This window comes from Notolabrus celidotus, chromosome 12 (assembly GCF_009762535.1).
Source record: "Notolabrus celidotus isolate fNotCel1 chromosome 12, fNotCel1.pri, whole genome shotgun sequence".
NCBI classification, from domain to species: Eukaryota; Metazoa; Chordata; class Actinopteri; order Labriformes; family Labridae; genus Notolabrus; species Notolabrus celidotus.
Window position 1 is genome coordinate 26,726,889 of NC_048283.1, and position 19,943 is coordinate 26,746,831.

General features: G+C 40.1%; 1 protein-coding gene across 5 annotated transcripts in view; it reads left to right on the forward strand.

Annotated features, from left to right (window-relative positions):
* Window positions 1-1,608: 1,608 nt before the first annotated feature.
* LOC117823248 (protein MTSS 1-like) overlaps window positions 1,609-19,943 on the forward strand; it is a 49,480-nt gene continuing 31,145 nt past the window's right edge. For all 5 annotated transcript variants that reach the window (XM_034698364.1, XM_034698366.1, XM_034698368.1 and 2 more), the window contains exons 1-3: window positions 1,609-2,111; window positions 4,711-4,772; window positions 10,051-10,124. In XM_034698364.1, coding sequence (XP_034554255.1) covers window positions 2,040-2,111; window positions 4,711-4,772; window positions 10,051-10,124 — 208 coding nt within the window. In that variant the 5' untranslated portion in view covers window positions 1,609-2,039. The remainder of the gene's footprint in view (window positions 2,112-4,710; window positions 4,773-10,050; window positions 10,125-19,943) is intronic.

Genomic DNA, 19,943 nt, shown 5'->3' on the forward strand with positions numbered 1-19,943 from the left:
GATGCCAAAACATAATCAAGTTTAAGAATAAGTATAAAGAAATGATTTACATATACAGGGAGGAAGAAATGCGATGAAAATCATGAGGGGGCTGCTTTAATTGTTTTTTCATTACTAAGATAAATTATGAAGATTTGTTTTGTGAGCATGCATTCATATAATGCCAGACAATAGTTAATAAAGGGAAAGGATTAGATAAGATAAGATAAGATAAGATAAGATATTCCTTTATTCGTCCCGCAACAGGGAAACTTACAGTGTTACAGCAGCAAAGTAGATAGTACAAACAGTAAAGAGCATATTAAATAATCATTATAAAGAATATATTAGCAAGTAAAAAAGTTAATTGGCATGTTCTAAGAAAAGTATGTACAAAACTAAATAAGTAAATTCACAATATATTTACAAAACCAGTGATACAAGAAATGTGCACAGAAGTAACAGGTGAATAAAAAACAGCGTACAGAACTAAGATGGGCAGAAAACGTATTGCACATGTTTAGAAGTGAGATGAGTGATTATTGCACATTAAAGAACATGAACATGTAAATTGAAAAGTTTCAGTGCTTGCTGATGGAATTGATTGATTTTGTTCTTTTTTTGTTATTTCTTCTTTGTACTTGTATTTTTTTTTGTATTTTATTTTAAATATTCGAATTACAGACAATGAATCAAATCAAATCAAATATTTCAGTTTATGTACTAACATGCCTTACTACCGATTCATAAGATAGAGGTTTAGAAGCAAAAGCAAACTCAAGACCGACCTTTTTAGTCTCGATTTTAACTGAGTTTCATTCATTCTTACAACAGTTTTATTTATTCATTTATTATCTAGTTCAAATTTTATTCAATTTTATTCAATTGTATTTATGTATGTACTTATTGATTTTATTTTTATTGTTTTTATTATTATTATTGCATATACTGTGTTCTTAACCTTAGGACTGTGGGGTGGGTTTGGGGTTGGGGTTGAGGTTGGGATTAGGATGGGGGGGGGGTCTTTTTTATATCTTTTTCTTTATTTATTCTATCTTAAGTTGTTTTTATGTACAGCACTTTATGTTACAATGTCATTATTTGAAAAGAGCTTTATAAATTAAGTCTCATTGATTGATTGATTGATTGATTGAAGTGTACATAGTGTACATAACTCTTATATTGACTATGTTTTATTTTATTTTATTAAATTTAAGTGTTACAGCAGCAAAGTATACAGTGCAAAACAGTATAAAGCAAACAAGAGCATATATAGCAATTGTTAAAAAGTTATTAGCAATTAAAATTAAAGATGTAAAAATAAGCATAACTTACAACGTGCATACACCACTAAATAAGCAAATTTAATTACTATTAATATTATTTTATTTTAATTATATATATATATATATATATATATATATATATATATATATATATATATATATATATATATATATATATATATATATATATATGTTAGTAAATTGTTGTATTCTCCTGCCCCATGTTGTAAGCTGCTGGAACAAACAAATGTCCCCCAACGAGAGAGCAATAAATTATGTCTATTTTATTTTGGTGAAAATATCAAACCGGAAGTGTGTGGTGTGTTCAGGGACGCGTCTTGTTTGTTTCTCGTGTCGGTTTTTCTTTGAGTCAGTCAGAGCTGAGAAAGCAACGAGAGCAACTGCTTGTGTCGGTATTTACCTGTCAAGAAACGGAACTACGTTTGCAACCTGAAGTCTCGAATTATTTCTAGTTTCCACCAACAAACTGTGAACAACTTTAGTCCCGAAACAGCAGCCATGGGTTTGAGCGGGTCGGCGTGGAGGAGAGAGGGGGATTTAAACCTCTTCGTTTGAAGTGAACGGTACACCGGGAGCAGGACCCAGCTGTTGTACACACAAAAGAAGTTACTTTACCGTCGAGTTACTGCAGAGTCGAGCACACACGGGTTTGTTCGGTATTTTTGGGGAGTTTTGGTTTTTCCTGGAGAGCGGAGAGTGGACTTCTGGAAGCGGCTCTCTGAGTCGGGACTGACCGCTGGAGTTGGTCCTGAAATGGAGGCTGTTATCGAGAAGGAATGCAGCGCGCTCGGAGGACTCTTCCAAACTGTTATCGGAGACATGAAAGTAAGCTGAAAATCTGTGAAGTATATCAAGAGAGTTGAATTTGTCTCATTTAAATCCTAAAATTCCAGTTTTTGTCATATATGAGGGTCAACTTATACACTTTTTGACTTTACGTTTAATGTAAAGTTGGGTAACGGTCATTTATTATCCGATTTCTGACCTGAAAACTCAACCTGTTTTTATACATTAACCCTCCTGTATTATGTTGCTTTTTAAAGTCTATATTTGGTAATATGTGCCTTACAAACCAGATAAATGCAGCATAAAAATCTGGGCAATATGTGACAGAAGAGGTGTCGTGTTTATTTATCAACATCACTTCATAAAAAGATAAATAAAATCAAAATGTAAAATAAAAAAATAAACAAAAATCAATGTCAAGTAAAACTATTGTATTATATATATAAGACTTTCTAATGCACACTACCAGTCAAAAGTTGGGAAACACCTTTTCATTCAATGGTTTGTATTTATTTAAATTAGTTTAGATTAATACCAAATACATCAAAACTATGAAAGAACATATATGGAATTATTCAATGAACAAAAAAGTGTTAAACAAAGCAGAATATGTTTTATATTTTAGATTCTGTAAAGTAGACCCCTTTTTCCTTCATGACAGCTTTGCACACTCTTGGTATTCTCTCAGTCTGCTTCATGAAGTGGTCTCCTGGAATGGTTTCTAATTAACATGAGCCTTGTCAAGAGTTCATTTGTAGAATGACTTGCCTTCTTAATGTGTTTGAGACCATCAGTTGTGTTGTTCAGAGGTAGGGTTAGTACACAATGGATAGCCCTATTTGACTACTGTTGTAATCCAGATTATGGCAAAACCAGATTATTTCATAGTTTTGATGACTTCAGTATTAATCTACAATGTTGAAAAATATTAAAATAAATAAAAACCATTGAATGAGAAGGTGTGTCCAAACTTTTGACTGGTAGTGTACATTAAAAAAGTTTGAACATTAATTTAAATGAAAAAGGAGTGAGTTATCCTCATTGAACCATGATCTGAGAATTAAAGAACACCAATGGACTAAATCTTGATTAAAAAGGTTAGAAATGGAGTTAAAATTAGATTTAAAAAAATGTGTATTGGGATTTTTTTGGGTTCTGCCACTTTTGGATAATTGAATATCCCCCGGGTCAAATTGACCCAGGAACATTATTGCTGTTCCAGATAAATGAACATAACAGGAGGGTTAAGAAGTTGATAAAAAATAAAGAATATTATTTTTAAAAGTAACAATAAAAGTGACGTATTAATAAATAAATACATAATATTTAAATAAATATTACTTTTTTTAAATTCAAAATTTATGCTAGCGCGAATGCTAAGACAACGATAAATAGCCTTAACCATTGTTTTTGTCCCATCTCAAAATGAGCACAAGTTAGTTTAGTGTTCATGATCTTACTACAAAGCATGTTGCTGTGGTTTTGTGACTGCTATAATTATCTCCATTCCTTCTATTGATCAAATGAATCTCTCTATAATGCTCACGTATAAAGTGGAGCAGCCTAATGAGAGCTAAATAGGCCAACCCTAACCCTGAAAACCAGGACATCTTATTTTGAAGAGTTATTTTTTTTAACATCTTGGCTGATGAGACAATTAGGAGATTTCCCAGCTGTTGTACTTGCCTGCAGGAATGCAGGGAATGTAGCTGTCAGTATAGAAAATGACCTGCAGCTTCTGAAGGCTCTGACATGTGTGGGTCAAATGGCCGGCCAGAGGGTTTACAGAGTCAGAAGGTTTGTTATGAATACTGTTCAGACATTCAGCACTTGTCAGAGTCCCATTTCTCACTTGACTGGGTGTGATCCCACGATTCTGTGTATTACTATGTTTCCACAGATGGGGCAACAATATCTAACATTCAAGCTGAAGTAGGTGGGGCTGCTGGGGATGATCCTTTCTAAGAATTTAGACTCCATGAGACCTCATTGGGAAAAAGGAGAGGTGATTTAGGTAGAGAGGGTTGACTTAGTTGTTGGGTGTAATGTTTGACAGCACAACATGACATTCCTCAGGCCCCTGACAGTAGTAGCACATCACTGACAAACATATGCTCATGCTTTACCAACTCTGAACACACTTTTCAAATATGACACTTGTATTCATTCGGTCGTCCTCCCACCATGTCATCCTCCTCTCTGTGATGCATCAGGCCACTTGTTCTGATAAAAGCCTCTTCAACTATTTTCAGCACAGGACCTGAATTAGGTAAATTTAGAGTCCCATCAGGAACCAGGCTCATTATAACGTAGTACTGAAGCTCCAGAGATCGGTAACCTATTTAACACAAGCAGGGCATGACGGTGGATCTGATCAAATGTTGAAAAACAAAGCAAAGTTTTAAAGTAAGACGTTCTTTAGTCTCATAACACCCACATTTTCTTCTTCGATCCCTTCAGAGTTTATGGGAAAACAGGTCTTTTGTTGTGACACCACTGTGACATGTAAAGTCTTAGTTGTGTAAAGCCCTGCAGGTGAGGTGAGGCAGCAGGGCGGCCTCGTGTGTAGTAATTGTGGGAATAGTCAAATCTGTTCTGATGATGATTATGTAATAATGTTTGTCATCTCCCCCCACAGAGCAGCTACCCTATCTGGGAGGACTTTACCACCAAGGCCGGCAAACTGCAGTCCCAGCTCAGGTAAGAGTCTGTTGGAGTACGCATCCAATACCGTTTTTATTTTGTTTGTGTTCTGCTTTTATGTCTACATCAAAGACTGTATAAATAATGGACGTAGTATCAGTGACGTCAGCCATCTGTTTTTGAAGCGCCAGTTGAGGCCAATTGTCGGCGGGAGCCATATTGCTGCTGTCGAGCGATTGTGATGCAAAGAGGCGGGCTTTGAGCCTCCTAGCCAACAGCTACAGTGTTCCCTCCTGTCAATCAAGTCAGCTGTGCCTCTCATTGGAAGACTTGTTGTAGGAGCCATGAAGGATTTAAGTGTTTATTGTATCTTATTTTGAGGTTTAGGGTAGTTTATTGTTTGTATATTTTTTGTGGTGTTATTTTTTGTTGTTTGTTTACAATATGGTTTATTGTGGGGTCAGTTGGGGTCAGGTTAGTTACGGGTCCTGTGTTTGGGCGGGGATATTCAGTTCATTTAGGCCACCTGTTTTCTTTTGTTTGGAGGTAGAGAGAGGGGATGAGCTTGGTCTCCGTACTTTTTGTTGACCGCTTATTATCTCTTGTTTTCGCTATTTTGTTTTGTGAACTTTATCATTAGTTGATTATTCTTTTTCGGTAAGAAAAAGTTAAACTTACTTTTTTGTGCATTAGTGATTTTTGCTTTTAGTGCCTTCGACCCTTTACTAGGCCCAACTTCAGCATCTCAGCAGCTTTTGGCTCTTCGTAGTCGCTACTCTCGTAATCTCAATATCTTTGAAATTACCGCTTTACGAAAAAACTCATCCCCCCGTACAGTGTGTTACGATCGAGAAATGAGCTATCCGGACTACACTCGTCTGTTGTACCAGGCTGTAAACATGTTTATTTCTGCTGTAAAGATCAGCTTTTTTGAATTGGTGTGTATGTGGTTTCCGGTACTTCCGGAGCCAGCCTCAAGCAGATCCTTGGTGAACTGCTGTTTTTAGCACTTTGGCATTGGACTCATACTTTTTAGACCGGAGGTTGCCGCTTGGTCTACATTTGATTGCAACCTCGTCTTTTTGCATCCCTTGCGTCTTGCCACAGGTCGTGTCCTTTCAGTCCATGTCCCTCCTCCTAGTGTGCGCAGACTAACAAGCAATGACACTTTACACAAAAGCCTAATCTAGCCTAGTTCTAACAATACTCTCCAAATTTTATTATGTGTCCCTCTCCCTCGTTTAGTCTTCTTTAAGCCTGATTTAATGCTGTAAATGTACACACCTCCAGCCAAGATGATTCCAAGTCTTCTGCTGACAAAGGATGCCAATCCCAGCCACCTCTCCTAGTTGGTTTTAAGTGGCCACGTGTCAGAAGACAAACAACCTCTGACAGCTGAAATAAAAGCTCATTGTCCACCAAGTACTGTAAATATGAATGTCCGAGAGTCTCCATTTTTCTTTGATTAACATTGCATGGCAGGTCTCCGGCCATTTAAGTGTCCACGTGTCCTGGAACAGACTCGTACTGACAGGTCTATAAAGGCTCAAGGACTTAACAATACTTTCCAGGGGCCACTCGGTGTCCCATTCAGCCACTTTCTGACTATTAAGGCTGATTAATGGTGATATGTTATTCAAGTGTCTGCATCATTCAGGGGTTAAATATGTGACCCTGCCATGCCAACACGCAGGGGAGTATTGGTGGCTGTGCTGCTAATGACTGCTGGTTTGACAGTGGGACGTGCGTGTGTGTGCGTTTGTGCGTGTGTCCATGTGTGTGAGACTGCGGCAATGATTAAAGGACAAATGTAGCAGCCATTGTGCCGGTGACAGGTGAGAGGAGGAGGTTAGTGGCAGCTTGATGACATAGATGAGTGTACCGTTTTCCCATGATAATTTACCTGATGAGCTGTAGGTGTTTGTGGCTCCAAGAAGGTTTCCTCCTGTTTCATTTCTGTCAATTGACTACTGTTGTTGTTGTTGCCGCCTTTAACTTGAACTATAAAATTAAAACTATAACTTGATTAATAATGCACTAAACGTTAACCTGTGTGTATTTAACCCCTTCAGATCAGTCAGTTATTGCTTCCAGAAAAGATCAGTTCAGGAGTATCCGTTGCCTGATGCAGCCTGGTCTACGCCCTTCTCCCGGCTGCAGCGGTTGTGGCGTATGGCTATTTGCTGCTGCAACACTAATAAGCATGTGCTATCTGGGTTTGCTAACAGTGACCTACAAAGGAGGCTTTTTCCGTCTACTTTAAAGCCCATCTCCAGCCGCTACAAATTTGGCAAAACTAGCCCTTTGGTCTGCAGCATAACCCCCCCCCCCCCCCCCCCCCCCCCCCCCCATCCCAAGGCCCTCTGTAATCTGTTTGGGGACTGGGCTAGATAGAAGGGCGCACATGCAGAGTAAAACACAAACACACCCACCTTCCCTCCTCGGCCTGGATAAGTGACTAGCCAGCAGTGGAAGCGGGCATGTGTGTGTGTGTGTGTTTGTGTGTGTGTGTGTGTGTGTGTATGTGTGTGTGTATGTATGTGTGCGTGTGTGTACATGTGCGTGTGTGTGCGTATGTGTATGTGTGTGTGTGTGTGTGTGTGTGTGTGTGTGTGTGTGTGTGTGTGTGTGTGTGTGTGTGTGTGTGTGAGTAATGACGTCCTGAGGCATGCTACTCTGTAATTTAGACCCTCTGTTCCCCTCTCACAAAGCAACAAGGAAATCAACCAATTACAGTGTTGGGCTTGTTCTGTCATTTTTGGAGTGAATATGATGTTTTTTTCCGACCCTTTCTGGTTTCAGGCAGCTATCACATACACACACATACTCACACACACATGCACACGCACACACGGAGCTTTGAAGAAGGAGGGCAGGGCAGAATATAGGCTAGCTGATTTCTAATCACGGCCCTTTTTAACTCGTCAGTGTTTGGTCTGTTTGGTGGGGCTTGGTTGATGCAGCTGTGTCACCCAGGCCGCCCTCCTTTTGGCCCAGAGACCACCTCAAATCTCCAAATTCAGCTTATGAACTTAGTGGTTGTGAAACTTATTTGGGCTCAAGAAGGAGCTTTAAAATATTTAGACAGTGGTTGGAAAAGTAGATTCATCCCAAGACAGACAAATGCAACACTCGTTTATGTAAAGAGCGCTCAAAACCATCTCACAGGATTCGATCTGTTACTGAGATTAATGCTGCATCTGAAACAAACTGAGTTAAACACAACCTCTTTCTATGATTTAGATTTACTACACATTCCAGTTTCTGTTGCACTAAGAATAGATGAGGGTAGCAGTGCTGAATGTATCATTGTCAGAAAAAGCACACCACTGTACTACGCCCGGGTCCGTGGGGAGTTTAGATTGGCTTGGCCATGGCCTTGTGGAACAGATATGTTAAAGTCGTTTGTCTTGACTCCAGGACGGGGGTGCTTGCAGATTTAAAGGCCGGTGGTAGCAGTCGGGTCATGGTTGGAGAACTGTGCTGAGCTGAAGGCTTGTTACTGAAGTCTGGAGGATTAAATCTGATTATCCGCATTTACTTTGTAATCAGTGTGAACTGTGCCAGATAAGTTTTTAATGTTTAAATTCATCTTTTTTATGATGAAATAAAAACTGTGATTGATTCCTCCGTCTTTGGCTGTTTGTGTGGGTTCTTCCAAGGCTGTGCTGGACTCAAACGTGTAGCGAACAGATGAACAAGTTAAAGCCTCTGGTACTAAAACAGCCTTCAGTTAAAAACCTTCCCACACAAACCTGTTTTATGAATACGTTCAAACCTGACTGAACACGACTCTGCTACTTTTAAAATCTGCTCTGTTGGATCCATGGACCCAAATGTTGATGGTATAAATTAGTGGGAGCAGATACTAGCTGGAGGTTGCTCTGGTGTTGCACTGGGCTTTAAATAGAAAGGAATCCGTGTGTGCCTGTACGTATGTTTCTTTTTCCATTTGCAGGACACACCCTCGGGTCTTGTAGTGGGCTCTGTATCAACAGCACTTATTAGTCATTAAGATTTTAGCGTGATACAGGATACGACTGCCCCGTCATTAACTGATGCAAAGACTTGAATGAAGGAGAATATCCAGGCTGATCGCTGAGTTCAGATGTTCTGTTTATCAGTTCAACAGACATTGAAAGTGTAACTTGCTCAAACCACACAGTTCAGTCTTAAGACAGCTGCAGGAAGACCTTTTTAAAACACACTCACTGAATAGTAAAGCCTCTGTCTATTTAAAGTCTTTCTCTAATGAAAGTCATTTTTAAACTACGACGCAGCGCTGAGACTCTGCTGTTATCACTGGTGCTGGGTTTGAACCCCTAGGGTGCTCCAGTTTCTTCCCACCAAAAACATATGCATTAAAAATTAGTCCAAAGACTGAGCAGCTTTTAACGTCATCAGACCCAACAAAACACAAACCTTTGTATAACTCAACACGCTGCCCCTTTAAGTCATTCTACAGTGTCTGGAAGCAAGGTGTAAAAACATACTAGAGTCCCCATACCCTGAACCCAGCCATTGTTTTGCCCAGTTATGAAAGCCACCTGTCTGGACTGTTTATGGAAACTCCCAGGTCATGTTATGGTGGTTTTCTGTTGGCCAGTGGAAGATAACAAGTGTTTACAAACCGAGGAGCTCCCTGTTAGAACAAATATGCTTTTGAGGCTGAACATGCAGTGGAAAATTCCCGGATTGCGTTTCTTTTTTTAGCATGTACGACAGATAGGCAGTCCTTTCTTTGTTGGGGACATCTGATATCACAGACTTGCACGTGCTCCAGGAGTCTTTCATCTCGTACCTGTGATCTTAATCATAAGAGGAGACAAGTCAGCTGGCCGGACTAATCATAAGTCGTACTTCCACTACTTTATGTCAGGCTGTGTGTAAAGAAAACTTCATACTACATTTTTCATCACTTGATAAACCATACAAGATTACCAAGAAGCAGGTATGAATTGTGAACACGCCACCACCTCCTTCTCCACTTCCGAGATGAACACAGTAGATCCCACATAGATCCTCTCAGCGACCTGTAAGTGTGACAAACTTAGCTGCAGAGCTGCTGAGCCGGACAGATTTCAACGGTCTCTAAGTAATCACATAGACATTCCTCGCTCAGCGGGGCATGTTTATGTTTACGCACATGCCTGCAGTACTTAAACTTCATCGTGCAGACTTTCATTTCAGGCTGATTAGAGGTTCTTTTTCTGAATCGTACCACACGTGCATGCATCAGATCGTTTGTCTCTGCCTGCCAACACATGCATGTAAGTTGATCAGCCACCTGAGTTATGTAACTTTTGACTGATTTGAAGTTTTCTTCTTCTTGCAGGGCGACTGTCGTTGCTGTGGCTGCATTCCTGGATGCCTTTCAGAAAGTTGCCGACCTGGCTACCAACTCACGAGGTAGGAATACGTATGCACACTGATTCTGAGGTTTTGATATCTGAACACTCAGATATCTGTTCCCCATTACTGAAAGGCTTCAGTGTTCTTATTCTTCAGTCTTGATGTGTCCCTGTTATAGCACAGCGCTGACAGGGTTAAATCAGTTACCTCACTGTTAAACAGTCTGAGTCTGGGCACCTATGTGTTAGTGTGTTTGTCTGTGTAGCCCGACTGTGCACGTCCAGTCTTTCACCCCACTGTGCTGAGGAGGTTTGTGGGTTGTTTGCTTTATCATATAGGTAGTAAATCCTTCACTATGCTGTTTGAAGCTCTGCTGCTGGCTTTGTCTTCGACCTCTACCCCCCTTTTCCTTTGCTTCCACCCCCTCACCCCCACCTTCACATATACACTCCACCTCTGCTACATCTGGACGCTCTGGAGCTCTCTATACAGCGCTCTGTGAGAATGAGAGCAAAAAAAAAGAGAGGGTGAGAAATCTCGCCGCTCCTGAGCTTTGACACCCTCAGTCTTGCTCTTTACTATTAATAGGAGCTGAGACAGACACACACATTCATCACCTCACTCACTGCAGAGAAAAGACAGAGGGGGGGAGTTGAGCTGGAGCTGGAAGAAGAAGGAGAGAGGGAGAGATGGAGGAGTACAGGGAGTCATCATACCCTCTCCGTCTCTGTCCGACTCACACAGTGTAAATGTTTGCCGTGGAGTTAGGTTCAGTCAGCTGAACAGCATTGCGTCATCCTTCATCTGCTCTTTCATCACTTTCTCTCCCTGTCCCCTCTGTGTGTTGTGTTGTAGGTTAGCAGTATCGCATGACATTTTAATGCTCAGTTGCTTAAGTTTCACTGCACACCTGGACTCTTCAGCATGAAAGACGGCATGGATAATGAGTTATACATCCCTGTTAGATAACCACTGCACACAGGAATGAGCTGGGTACTGATCATAGATTGTATAAATAATGAAGGTAGTATCCGTGAAGTCACCCATCTGTTCCTGAGCGTTGTTTTGAAGCCAATCTTCTGCAGGAGTCAAATTGGTAATGCTGAACTCAACCAAATATAGTGTGAGGTAAAGAGGCAGAGTTTGAGCCTCCTAGCCAACAGCTATATGTTCCCGCCTGTCAATCAAGTCAGTCATGTCCTTATTTATTCCGGTGTTTCTGCTGCCAGCCTCAAGCGGATTCCCGATGAATTGCAGTTTATAACACTTCCGCATGGACTTCATATTTTGAGACTGGAGGTTGCCACTTGGTACTGACAGAGGTCCTGATTATGAGGATTTTAGGCTTTTTATATCATATTGTGATCTTATTTACTATGTGAATTATTTATTATCTTTAAAAATGGTGGTCAGACTAGTTTGTCCCTGTCAGCTGATTTAATCATAACATGGATGCACATGTTCGGGCACACACTACGTGTCTACGCAGTGGTTTTCTGATAAGTCCTCTGATGGTAAAGATGTGTTAGAGAGAGAGATGATAACTTCGGTTTCAGTGTAGATGTTCTTTCTTGAAGTTTTGATGTATGAGCACATGAAACAGTTAGCAAAGTTCTCCTCATTACTTCTAAAGTTAATTTATTTTGAAGACATGAGTCAATGTTTTTGTGTCCCAGAGGCATGATCTCTGCATCCTTATTTACTCCGGAACCATTTGTCACCAAACTACTCTGTTATCTCAAACTACAAAAATGTTGTCATGTTCAAGTAATGACTCTTTCAAAGAGCCCGGGGCTGTGATCTCTCTACTCAGGCAAGATATCACTTTACTGTATTGTTCACCTACAGAGCCCAGCCTGTCTGTTTCTCTCTGTGTGTGTGCGTGTGTGTGTGTGTGTGTGTCCTCCGTGACTTTGGTGTCCACCAGCATCTGCATGGTTTAGTGACTACATCAGATTAAGAACAAACTGACAGACAGGACACTTTCTGTTCGCACGTCAGCCTCTGCCTGAGGCTACTGACATACAAGATGACAACTTCTTCTGGTGTGTGTGTATGTGTGTGTGTGTTTCAAGGGGCCAGAAGTAAGTAAACAAGGCCCTCTTCATGTCTGTGAAGGTTCTCAGTCATCCAGGTCTCGGTAATTCAAAGCTTGATCTGTAAGGCAACTGGACTGGTAGAAATTCTTGAAGACGTTTCACTTCTCCTCCAAAAACTTCTTCAGTTCTGACCAGACTGGGGAAGAGCTAGAGAATATAAGCCCTCAAATTTACTAACATCTTTTATCCATGGGGTCAATTTGACCCCAGCAATTTAAACCTCCAGAAACTGATTGTTACCCAGGTACTTTGTTTCTTTGTTGACGACCTATATAGCCCTCATATATTTCAAGCATAAACACAATTTAAAGCATTCAGAAGGACTTTATTTGTAAAACAGAACATCAAACTGCTTCGAGTTTGTCAAGCTCTCGTCGGCCCTGCCTTGTTTGTATGTTATTTATTTATTTATGTGTTCTTGTGTCATTGTGACGATTTTTGTAGGAGCAGGTAACATGTGCAGCACTGATGTCAAAGACAAATTTCCCTACGGGGACAATAAAGTACATCGTATCGTATCAAAACATACGACACAGGACAGATCATTGAATGTCTTTAGAGACATGATGGCTGAAAATATTATATCACAATCTAAAGGTTGGTGGCTTGATCCCAGCTCCTGCAGTCACATGTGGAAGTGTCCTTGGTTATATTGACCTCAACATCATCCAAAACAACCAAAACAAATGTGTGTAAATGTTGATATGTCTTATGTTCCATTAAGTTAGGAATAGTCATGAAATATGAAGCCAAAAAAAAAGATGTTGGTCGATGTTGGAGACGTTAAACATTGAATGGGGTCCAATTGACCCCAAGGGTAATGGGAGGGTTAACAGTCGTGGGTGTGTCCAGGTAGTCACAAAGGTTCCTAAATAGGGTCGCTCTTGGGTTTTCAAAAAATCGGTCTGGACACTTCTTCTATTACTTCTTCAGGTAGGTGTGAGGACAATTCCTCCCTTTGCTGTTCCATTTTGGCTTTCAAAGCGTCAATAGTAAAATGGATCTGTCGAATTCTCTCATTGAGCAGCTGGTTAGCTCTTCCCCAATCTGGTCGGAACTGAAGAAGCCTTTTGGAGGAAAGGTGAAACGTCTTCAAGAATTCCTACCAGTCCAGTTGCCTTATGGATCAAAGCTCTTTTGATAACAATAAAAAGTGACAGTGCTGGTTCCAAAGGTTCTGTAGTCTCGTAATCAGGAGAACAAGGCTGTCGGCCGCCTTTGTAAGCAGTCGCTTTAATGTATAGTCTTGCAGAGATTGGCTGTGACGGTTGCTCATAAAACTCACAGGTTGATCAGTGGACTCTGCAGGCTTTGATATGAGACGTTAACTGTTGAACAAGGCTTTGAACTCCTATTAAAGGACAAGTGCATCTTTTGAAAATGAGGAACAAAGAGCAGTCGACTACAAATAAAACATTAATTTGAAATCATGTCAAAGGTAACTAAAGCAGAACAGGAGACTGACACTGCTGCTGTTAGCTGACAGAGCAGATATACACTACCAGTCAAAAGTTTGGACACACCTTCTCATTCAATGGTTTTATTTATTTGAAGTATTTTCAACATTGAAGATTAATACTGAAGACATCAAAACTATGAAATAATCTGGTTTTGCCATAATCTGGATTACAACAGTTGTCAAATAGGGCTATCCATTGTGTACTAACCCTACCTCTAAACAACACAACTGATGGTCTCAAACACATTAAGAAGGCAAGTCCTTCTACAAATGAACTCTTGACAAGGCTCATGTTAATTAGAAACTATTTCAGGAGACCACTTCATGAAGCAGACTGAGAGAATACCAAGAGTGTGCAAAGCTGTAATGAAGGAAAAAGGGGGCTACTTTACAGAATCTAAAATATAAAACATACTCTGCTTTGTTTAACACTTTTGTGTTCATTGAATAATTCCATATATGAAGTTTTGATGTCTTCAGTATTAATCTACAGTCTACCTTCTTCACCCCCAAGTCATGAAAGACAGATTATGCCTTTCGGTTGAAAAGCCTTCCCACTACACCAAACAAGCCTCTGTAGCAATACAGAACTTTTGTACACAAGCAGAGCTGTAGTTGTTGATGCAAAAACACTGATGTCTCCAAAGTAAACATCAGTGAATGCTCATTGCATGATCTCATCATGTGGTTCAGCGAAACCCTTTGACTGAGGTCTGGAGATGGTCCACCGAGATGCAAGAGCATCATTTAATAATCAGCTGTGGCATGCTGTTTGTGTTTCTGTATTTGTGTAAGTAATTTGTTTTAGCTGATATATGAGATCCAGATGTTTCCATCAGGACGAGTAGAGGAGGTGAAACCTGCAGACTGAGTGTACGTGGACATTTTGCATGAGGTGGACCGGGTGGAGAACACCCAATTAGAGCAGAGGTAGGGTAAGAAAGTAGAGGATTAGTATGTGAGGATTGAGTATGACTAAAGCGAATACACAATAAGAGACATGCATTTGCTTCTTTTATTGACGGGATAGTGAGGGTAAAGCCCGGCTTAGCAGTTTACAGTTGAGTGAAATCAAATAAGTGGAATGCAGAGTGGAGAAAGTTTGAATAGAAGAAAGACTTAAGTTCACAGACAAAGCCTTTCTTTTCTCTCTGCTGTGCTCTACTTTTTAGAGTTTATTGGAGCTGATAGTGGACACACACACATGCGCACACACACACACACACACACACACACACACACACACACACACACACACACACACACACACACACACACACAGCCACATATATGTCAAACACTGGAGTCATTGACTTGTGCAGAACATTCAACAATTATCAGATAAATTTAGGAAGTATGCAACACGCTGCTACACCTGTGGCTCCTTAGTTGAACACCTCTGTACACTAAAATGTGTTCATTCAAAGGTATGTACATTCTTGGCAAAACACACACACACACACACACACACACACACACACACACACACACACACACACACACACACACACAGGATTAGCTGAGAGCACCTGTTATTCCCCGCTCTGTTGTGTTCTCTCAGGATTTGGCCAAAGAGCTAACTTTGCTTTGTTGTCTCTAACTTGGAGAACATTGAAGTATGCTTTGGCATCTCTTTATTTCTTCTGGTTTATACTTCTTACTACAGCTGCCTTTAATTTTCTGAACATAGTGTGTACATATTATTTATTCTCTAAACGCTGACTGTGGAAAGTCTTTTATGTTTGTACTAAATGTACGGCTGTGTTGTCCACTTCCATACCTTTTACCCCAAATAGATCTGTGTTTTTTCCTGAACTTTGAAAGTGACTTTACGCCAATATTTGTTTCCTTCCTTACTCATTGTGTTTTCAGCTTTGTTTATTCCCACAGAAGGTGCTTTGTGGGAACAGCTCGGCTTTTGCTCCTCCATGAAATATGAAAATGGAGATTTTTTTTTTAAACATTCTGGTTTCTGAAGAAGAAGAAGAAGAAGAAGAAGAAGAAGAAGAAGAAGAAGAGGAAGAAGAAGAAGAAGAAGAAGAAGAAGAAGAACGTTTACTATATTGGTTAATAATTGGAAATGCATTTTTGCATTGACACAAAGCCTCTGAGTAATGTTTGTGCTGTCAACTTGAGAAACAAACATTAGTAAACAACATAATGAATATAAAACGTTTGTTAGAAAGAGTGATGCAGACAGTAATGTGTCGTATCAACAACAGATTTCCTCAATATTTATCCCCGAAGGCAGCTTATTGAAACTTTAGGCTACATCATGTGTTTGTGTTTCCTGCAGCAACTCTACAAACACAAGATTAGGAAACATCCTCATGTTTGCTGTCTGTTCACTAATCTTGTGATTAAACATCAACCATTGAACTTGTCTCGGGTCTAGCATTAAGTATAACTCGGACATCAGGTCACATGGAACAATGCCTAAGAGACCGGCAAACAAGATGTCAAAACAATGTGTTGACTTCTTTTCATGGTGTCCAGAGTCAAGCTTTCATCATTTGGGGATATACATATCTGGTTTTAGCAGAGGGAATTTGTCCCAATAGGATAATTTAACCAAACTAGTTAAATGGACAGACTGGCTTTTATTGATCCACATCACAATCCATCAGTAGTTTCCTAACCTCATTAATACTCCACGTAATAAAACTCTCTTGATATGGAAGTAACCAATAGGAGAACCCTCTGAAATCTTCAGTTTGTTTATTCGTTTATTTAGTTGTTGTCAGTATTTTGTTGTAGATGAGACAGTCAAGTTTTCACTTATTTACCCCTGACCCTTTAGGCACCTCAGTGGCTCAGAAAACATTTTAATGCGGGAATCAGATCATTTTCATTTCATCTGAGTAACTTGAAACTGCACAGATCATCAGTAAAGATGAATTATTAGATTATTGAATCTTCACATCGACACAGAGCTAAATTGAGAACAGGCTCCACTTCATTTTCCACGTAGATCCCCTCCCTCTGTTTTGTATCAAACTATAGTTTCCTTCTTTGTATAATGAGCTCCTGTATGTGTCTGTTTCTGTGCGTCTGAGTCTTTTTATAGCTCGTCTGCGTGTGTTCATACTAAGTTGTGGCAGTGCTACCGCTTTGTGGTATTCCATTCATTGAGTGTGAGAGTGACACAGCGGCTGAGTAGTGAGATTTACTCCGAGTCAGACACGGTGAAACAGCTGACGGCGACCATGCTGCATCAACAAAGTTTATTCATACGGCAGACAAGACAAGGCTAGCACTGAGTATGATACAGATCGGACTGTGTTTGACTTTTAATTACTTTTCATTATTCATATAAATTAACTTTGATAGCAGCACTTAAGCCTGAAATCACATCTTACCTTACATTATAGTTTCTGGTATGCGGATACACGTGACTTCCCTGTCTGCTCAGAATAATAGAGTCTGGTTTGGTTCACAAAGGACAAGTTTGACCAGTTTTTAGACATAATTACACATCATCATCCCCTCTTTAAATCCAGGAGTCTGAACTATCACAGGAACAAACAACATGACTCAAGAGCTTCCTCTGTGAGCTGTCAGGTGAAGAGCTGTGAAGTAGCTTTGAGGTTATTATGGGGATTGGTAGATCATACTGTATTTTATAGTCACTTTGTGCTCAGAAATGCTCTGACATCAATAAAAACCCAGCACAGAATGTCTCACATCACTCACAGCATCAAAGTGTGTTCACAGTTTTAAAAATAACCAGGCCTGTGTTGGTTAGCAGCTGTAAGGACGCTGTCCCTGCATGTAGAGTAAGTATTTGTGTGTAATATGCACATCATGTCCGTATGTCACACAGTGTGTGTATTTCAGTTTGTGTATATATAATAATCCCAGTGGCTCTGTCAGCAGCTCCAGTGTTTAGTCTGTTTGGACATGTCTGACTCCGTAGAGATGAAATGGACACCTGCCACAGAGTTAGCAAGTAGAAGCCTGTTAGAGCTATTTGGACCTAAAAGGATTGTTCAGATGTACCAACGTGTTATTAGAGCTGATAATTATATGAATCCCACAGCAAGCAAGCTAATAACTCGGGTTAGTTTGTGTAAGGATGATTAATTATCCATGCAACATTATTTATATTGGAATAGAAATGTTAGAAATAGCATTTAACTTGCAGTTTGCATTTCATCAACAAACAGCATTTGAGTCTCCATGACAAATATTTGACACGAAAGATAAAGAAAATCGATGATCCTTCTGAGAACATCCACAAAGTTAAAGAAAACAGACTTTACTTTTAGACAAACCTCTCAAGTCATGCGTGGTGCTAATCATAACCTTGGTATTGTTATATCTCCTCGACAAACACATCATTCACCATTGTGTCTGTATGAATTGTTGTCATCACTGCAGCCTGATGTCATTACAGGACTTGCTGTCATCCAGGCCATGCCTCTCGTGTTTGACCTACTCGCGCGACTGCACCTTTGTTTGATTTGAATTCATCACACAGAGGCTGTTACAGTCTTCTTATTCCACCTGGTCCAGCTGCTAAAAACCAAAACCTCAACGAAACCTAAACTCCAGCACCATGTTGAGGGGGGCCAGTGGGTCTGAGTAAACTGCAGCCTTTATGAAGCTTTAATGATTCTGATCCCTAGGTCATCATAGAGACGAGGATGAGGCTTATGTAATTGTGTTGAAGTCGTGGGTGTGATGCAAAATCCAAACATGTGTCTTTATTAACTGCAGCCATTTCTGTGAACATGTGTAAGGATGTACACTACCAGTCAAAAGTTTGGACACACCTTCTCATTCAATGGTTTTTATTTATTTTAATTATTTTTAACATTGTAGATTAATACTGGAGACATCAAAACTATGAAATAATCTGGTTTTCCCATAATCTGGATTACAACAGTAGTCTAATAGGGCTATCCATTGTGTACTAACCCTACCTCTAAACAACACAACTCATGGTCTCAAACACATTAAGAAGGCAAGTCAGTCTACAAATGAACCCTTGACAAGGCTCATGTTAATTAGAAACCATTCCAGGAGACCACTTCATGAAGCAAACTGAGAGAATACCAAGAGTGTGCAAAGCTGTCATGAAGGAAAAAGGGGGCTACTTTACAGAATCTAAAATATTAAACATATTCTGGTTTGTTTAACACTTTTTTGTTCATTGAATAATTCCATATATGTTCTATCATAGTTTTGATGTTTTTAGTATTAATCTCCAGTGTTTCAAATAATTTAATTAAATACAAACCCTTGAATGAGAAGGTGTTTACAAACTTTTGACTGGTAATGTATACCTCAAAAGTCTTCCAGTTCTAAGTTTGATCATACTCCTGCAGCGGTTCTGGACATCCTCTCATGAGATGCCACAAAGTTGCCGTGCTACATCTCTCTGACCTCCATACACTGTCTAGCTTCAGCTCATAGCACAACCCCTCCTATTAACATCAATGCTGCCCCTCCTTATGGAATAGCTTGGTTCCACCAAGGCCATGTGTGCCGACAATCAGTTCAGCTCCCGAAAATAACTTTCAATCTTGAGATCTTCTTTTTGAACTATCTTTGTCACACTTCCAAAATATTCTCGAATAAGATGTCTCTGTGATGGCAAATGAACATCTACAAACTCCAAAAGCAGCACATTACAAGCACGTTGTATGAATTGTTCATGCTATGCTGCTGTTTGGTAAATAGTCAGTGAAACGAGGCTGTAAAACCCAGATGTCTTCAAGAATTCACCCTCTGCACTTTCCAGTCGTCTGTTAATGCACTCGGTGCCTCCGTTGATCCCAGTCACAACTGTTACCTGTTATCTATGCCTGTCACTGTTAGAGGCATGGATAACATATTCACATTTTATCACTCTTTTAACTCCTCAGCCTCGGTAGCTGAGGTTTGAGGATGATTAACAGCTGAGTTAATGTGCATTATGCATGGGGATAAATTAAGTTGATTAACTGACAGCTCACTGTGTGCGGTCTAAATGTGAAATAGAGGGTTAGTAATGAGTTTCTACATGAACTAGATACTGAAGGACTGTTGTCTTTTAAGTCCTTTGAGGGTGTGAGTGTGTGTGAGAGAGATATCAAGTGTGTGCTGACTGTCATGTGTGTGCAGGGCCTGAGTAGGTGGGTACATACTGGAGAGCACACGCGCCCTGGTTGTTTCTCAATAAGGCCTCTGTGTCCTGACTCTCGGTCATAGAATTACTCTGAACCAGATGACACCAGTCCTTTTGGGAGTCACATAAAGGAGTGATCCAGGTTAGGAGTTTAAATAAGATGACACTCGGGTTCTATCATGCCCTTTTCTATTCCAGCTGTGTAC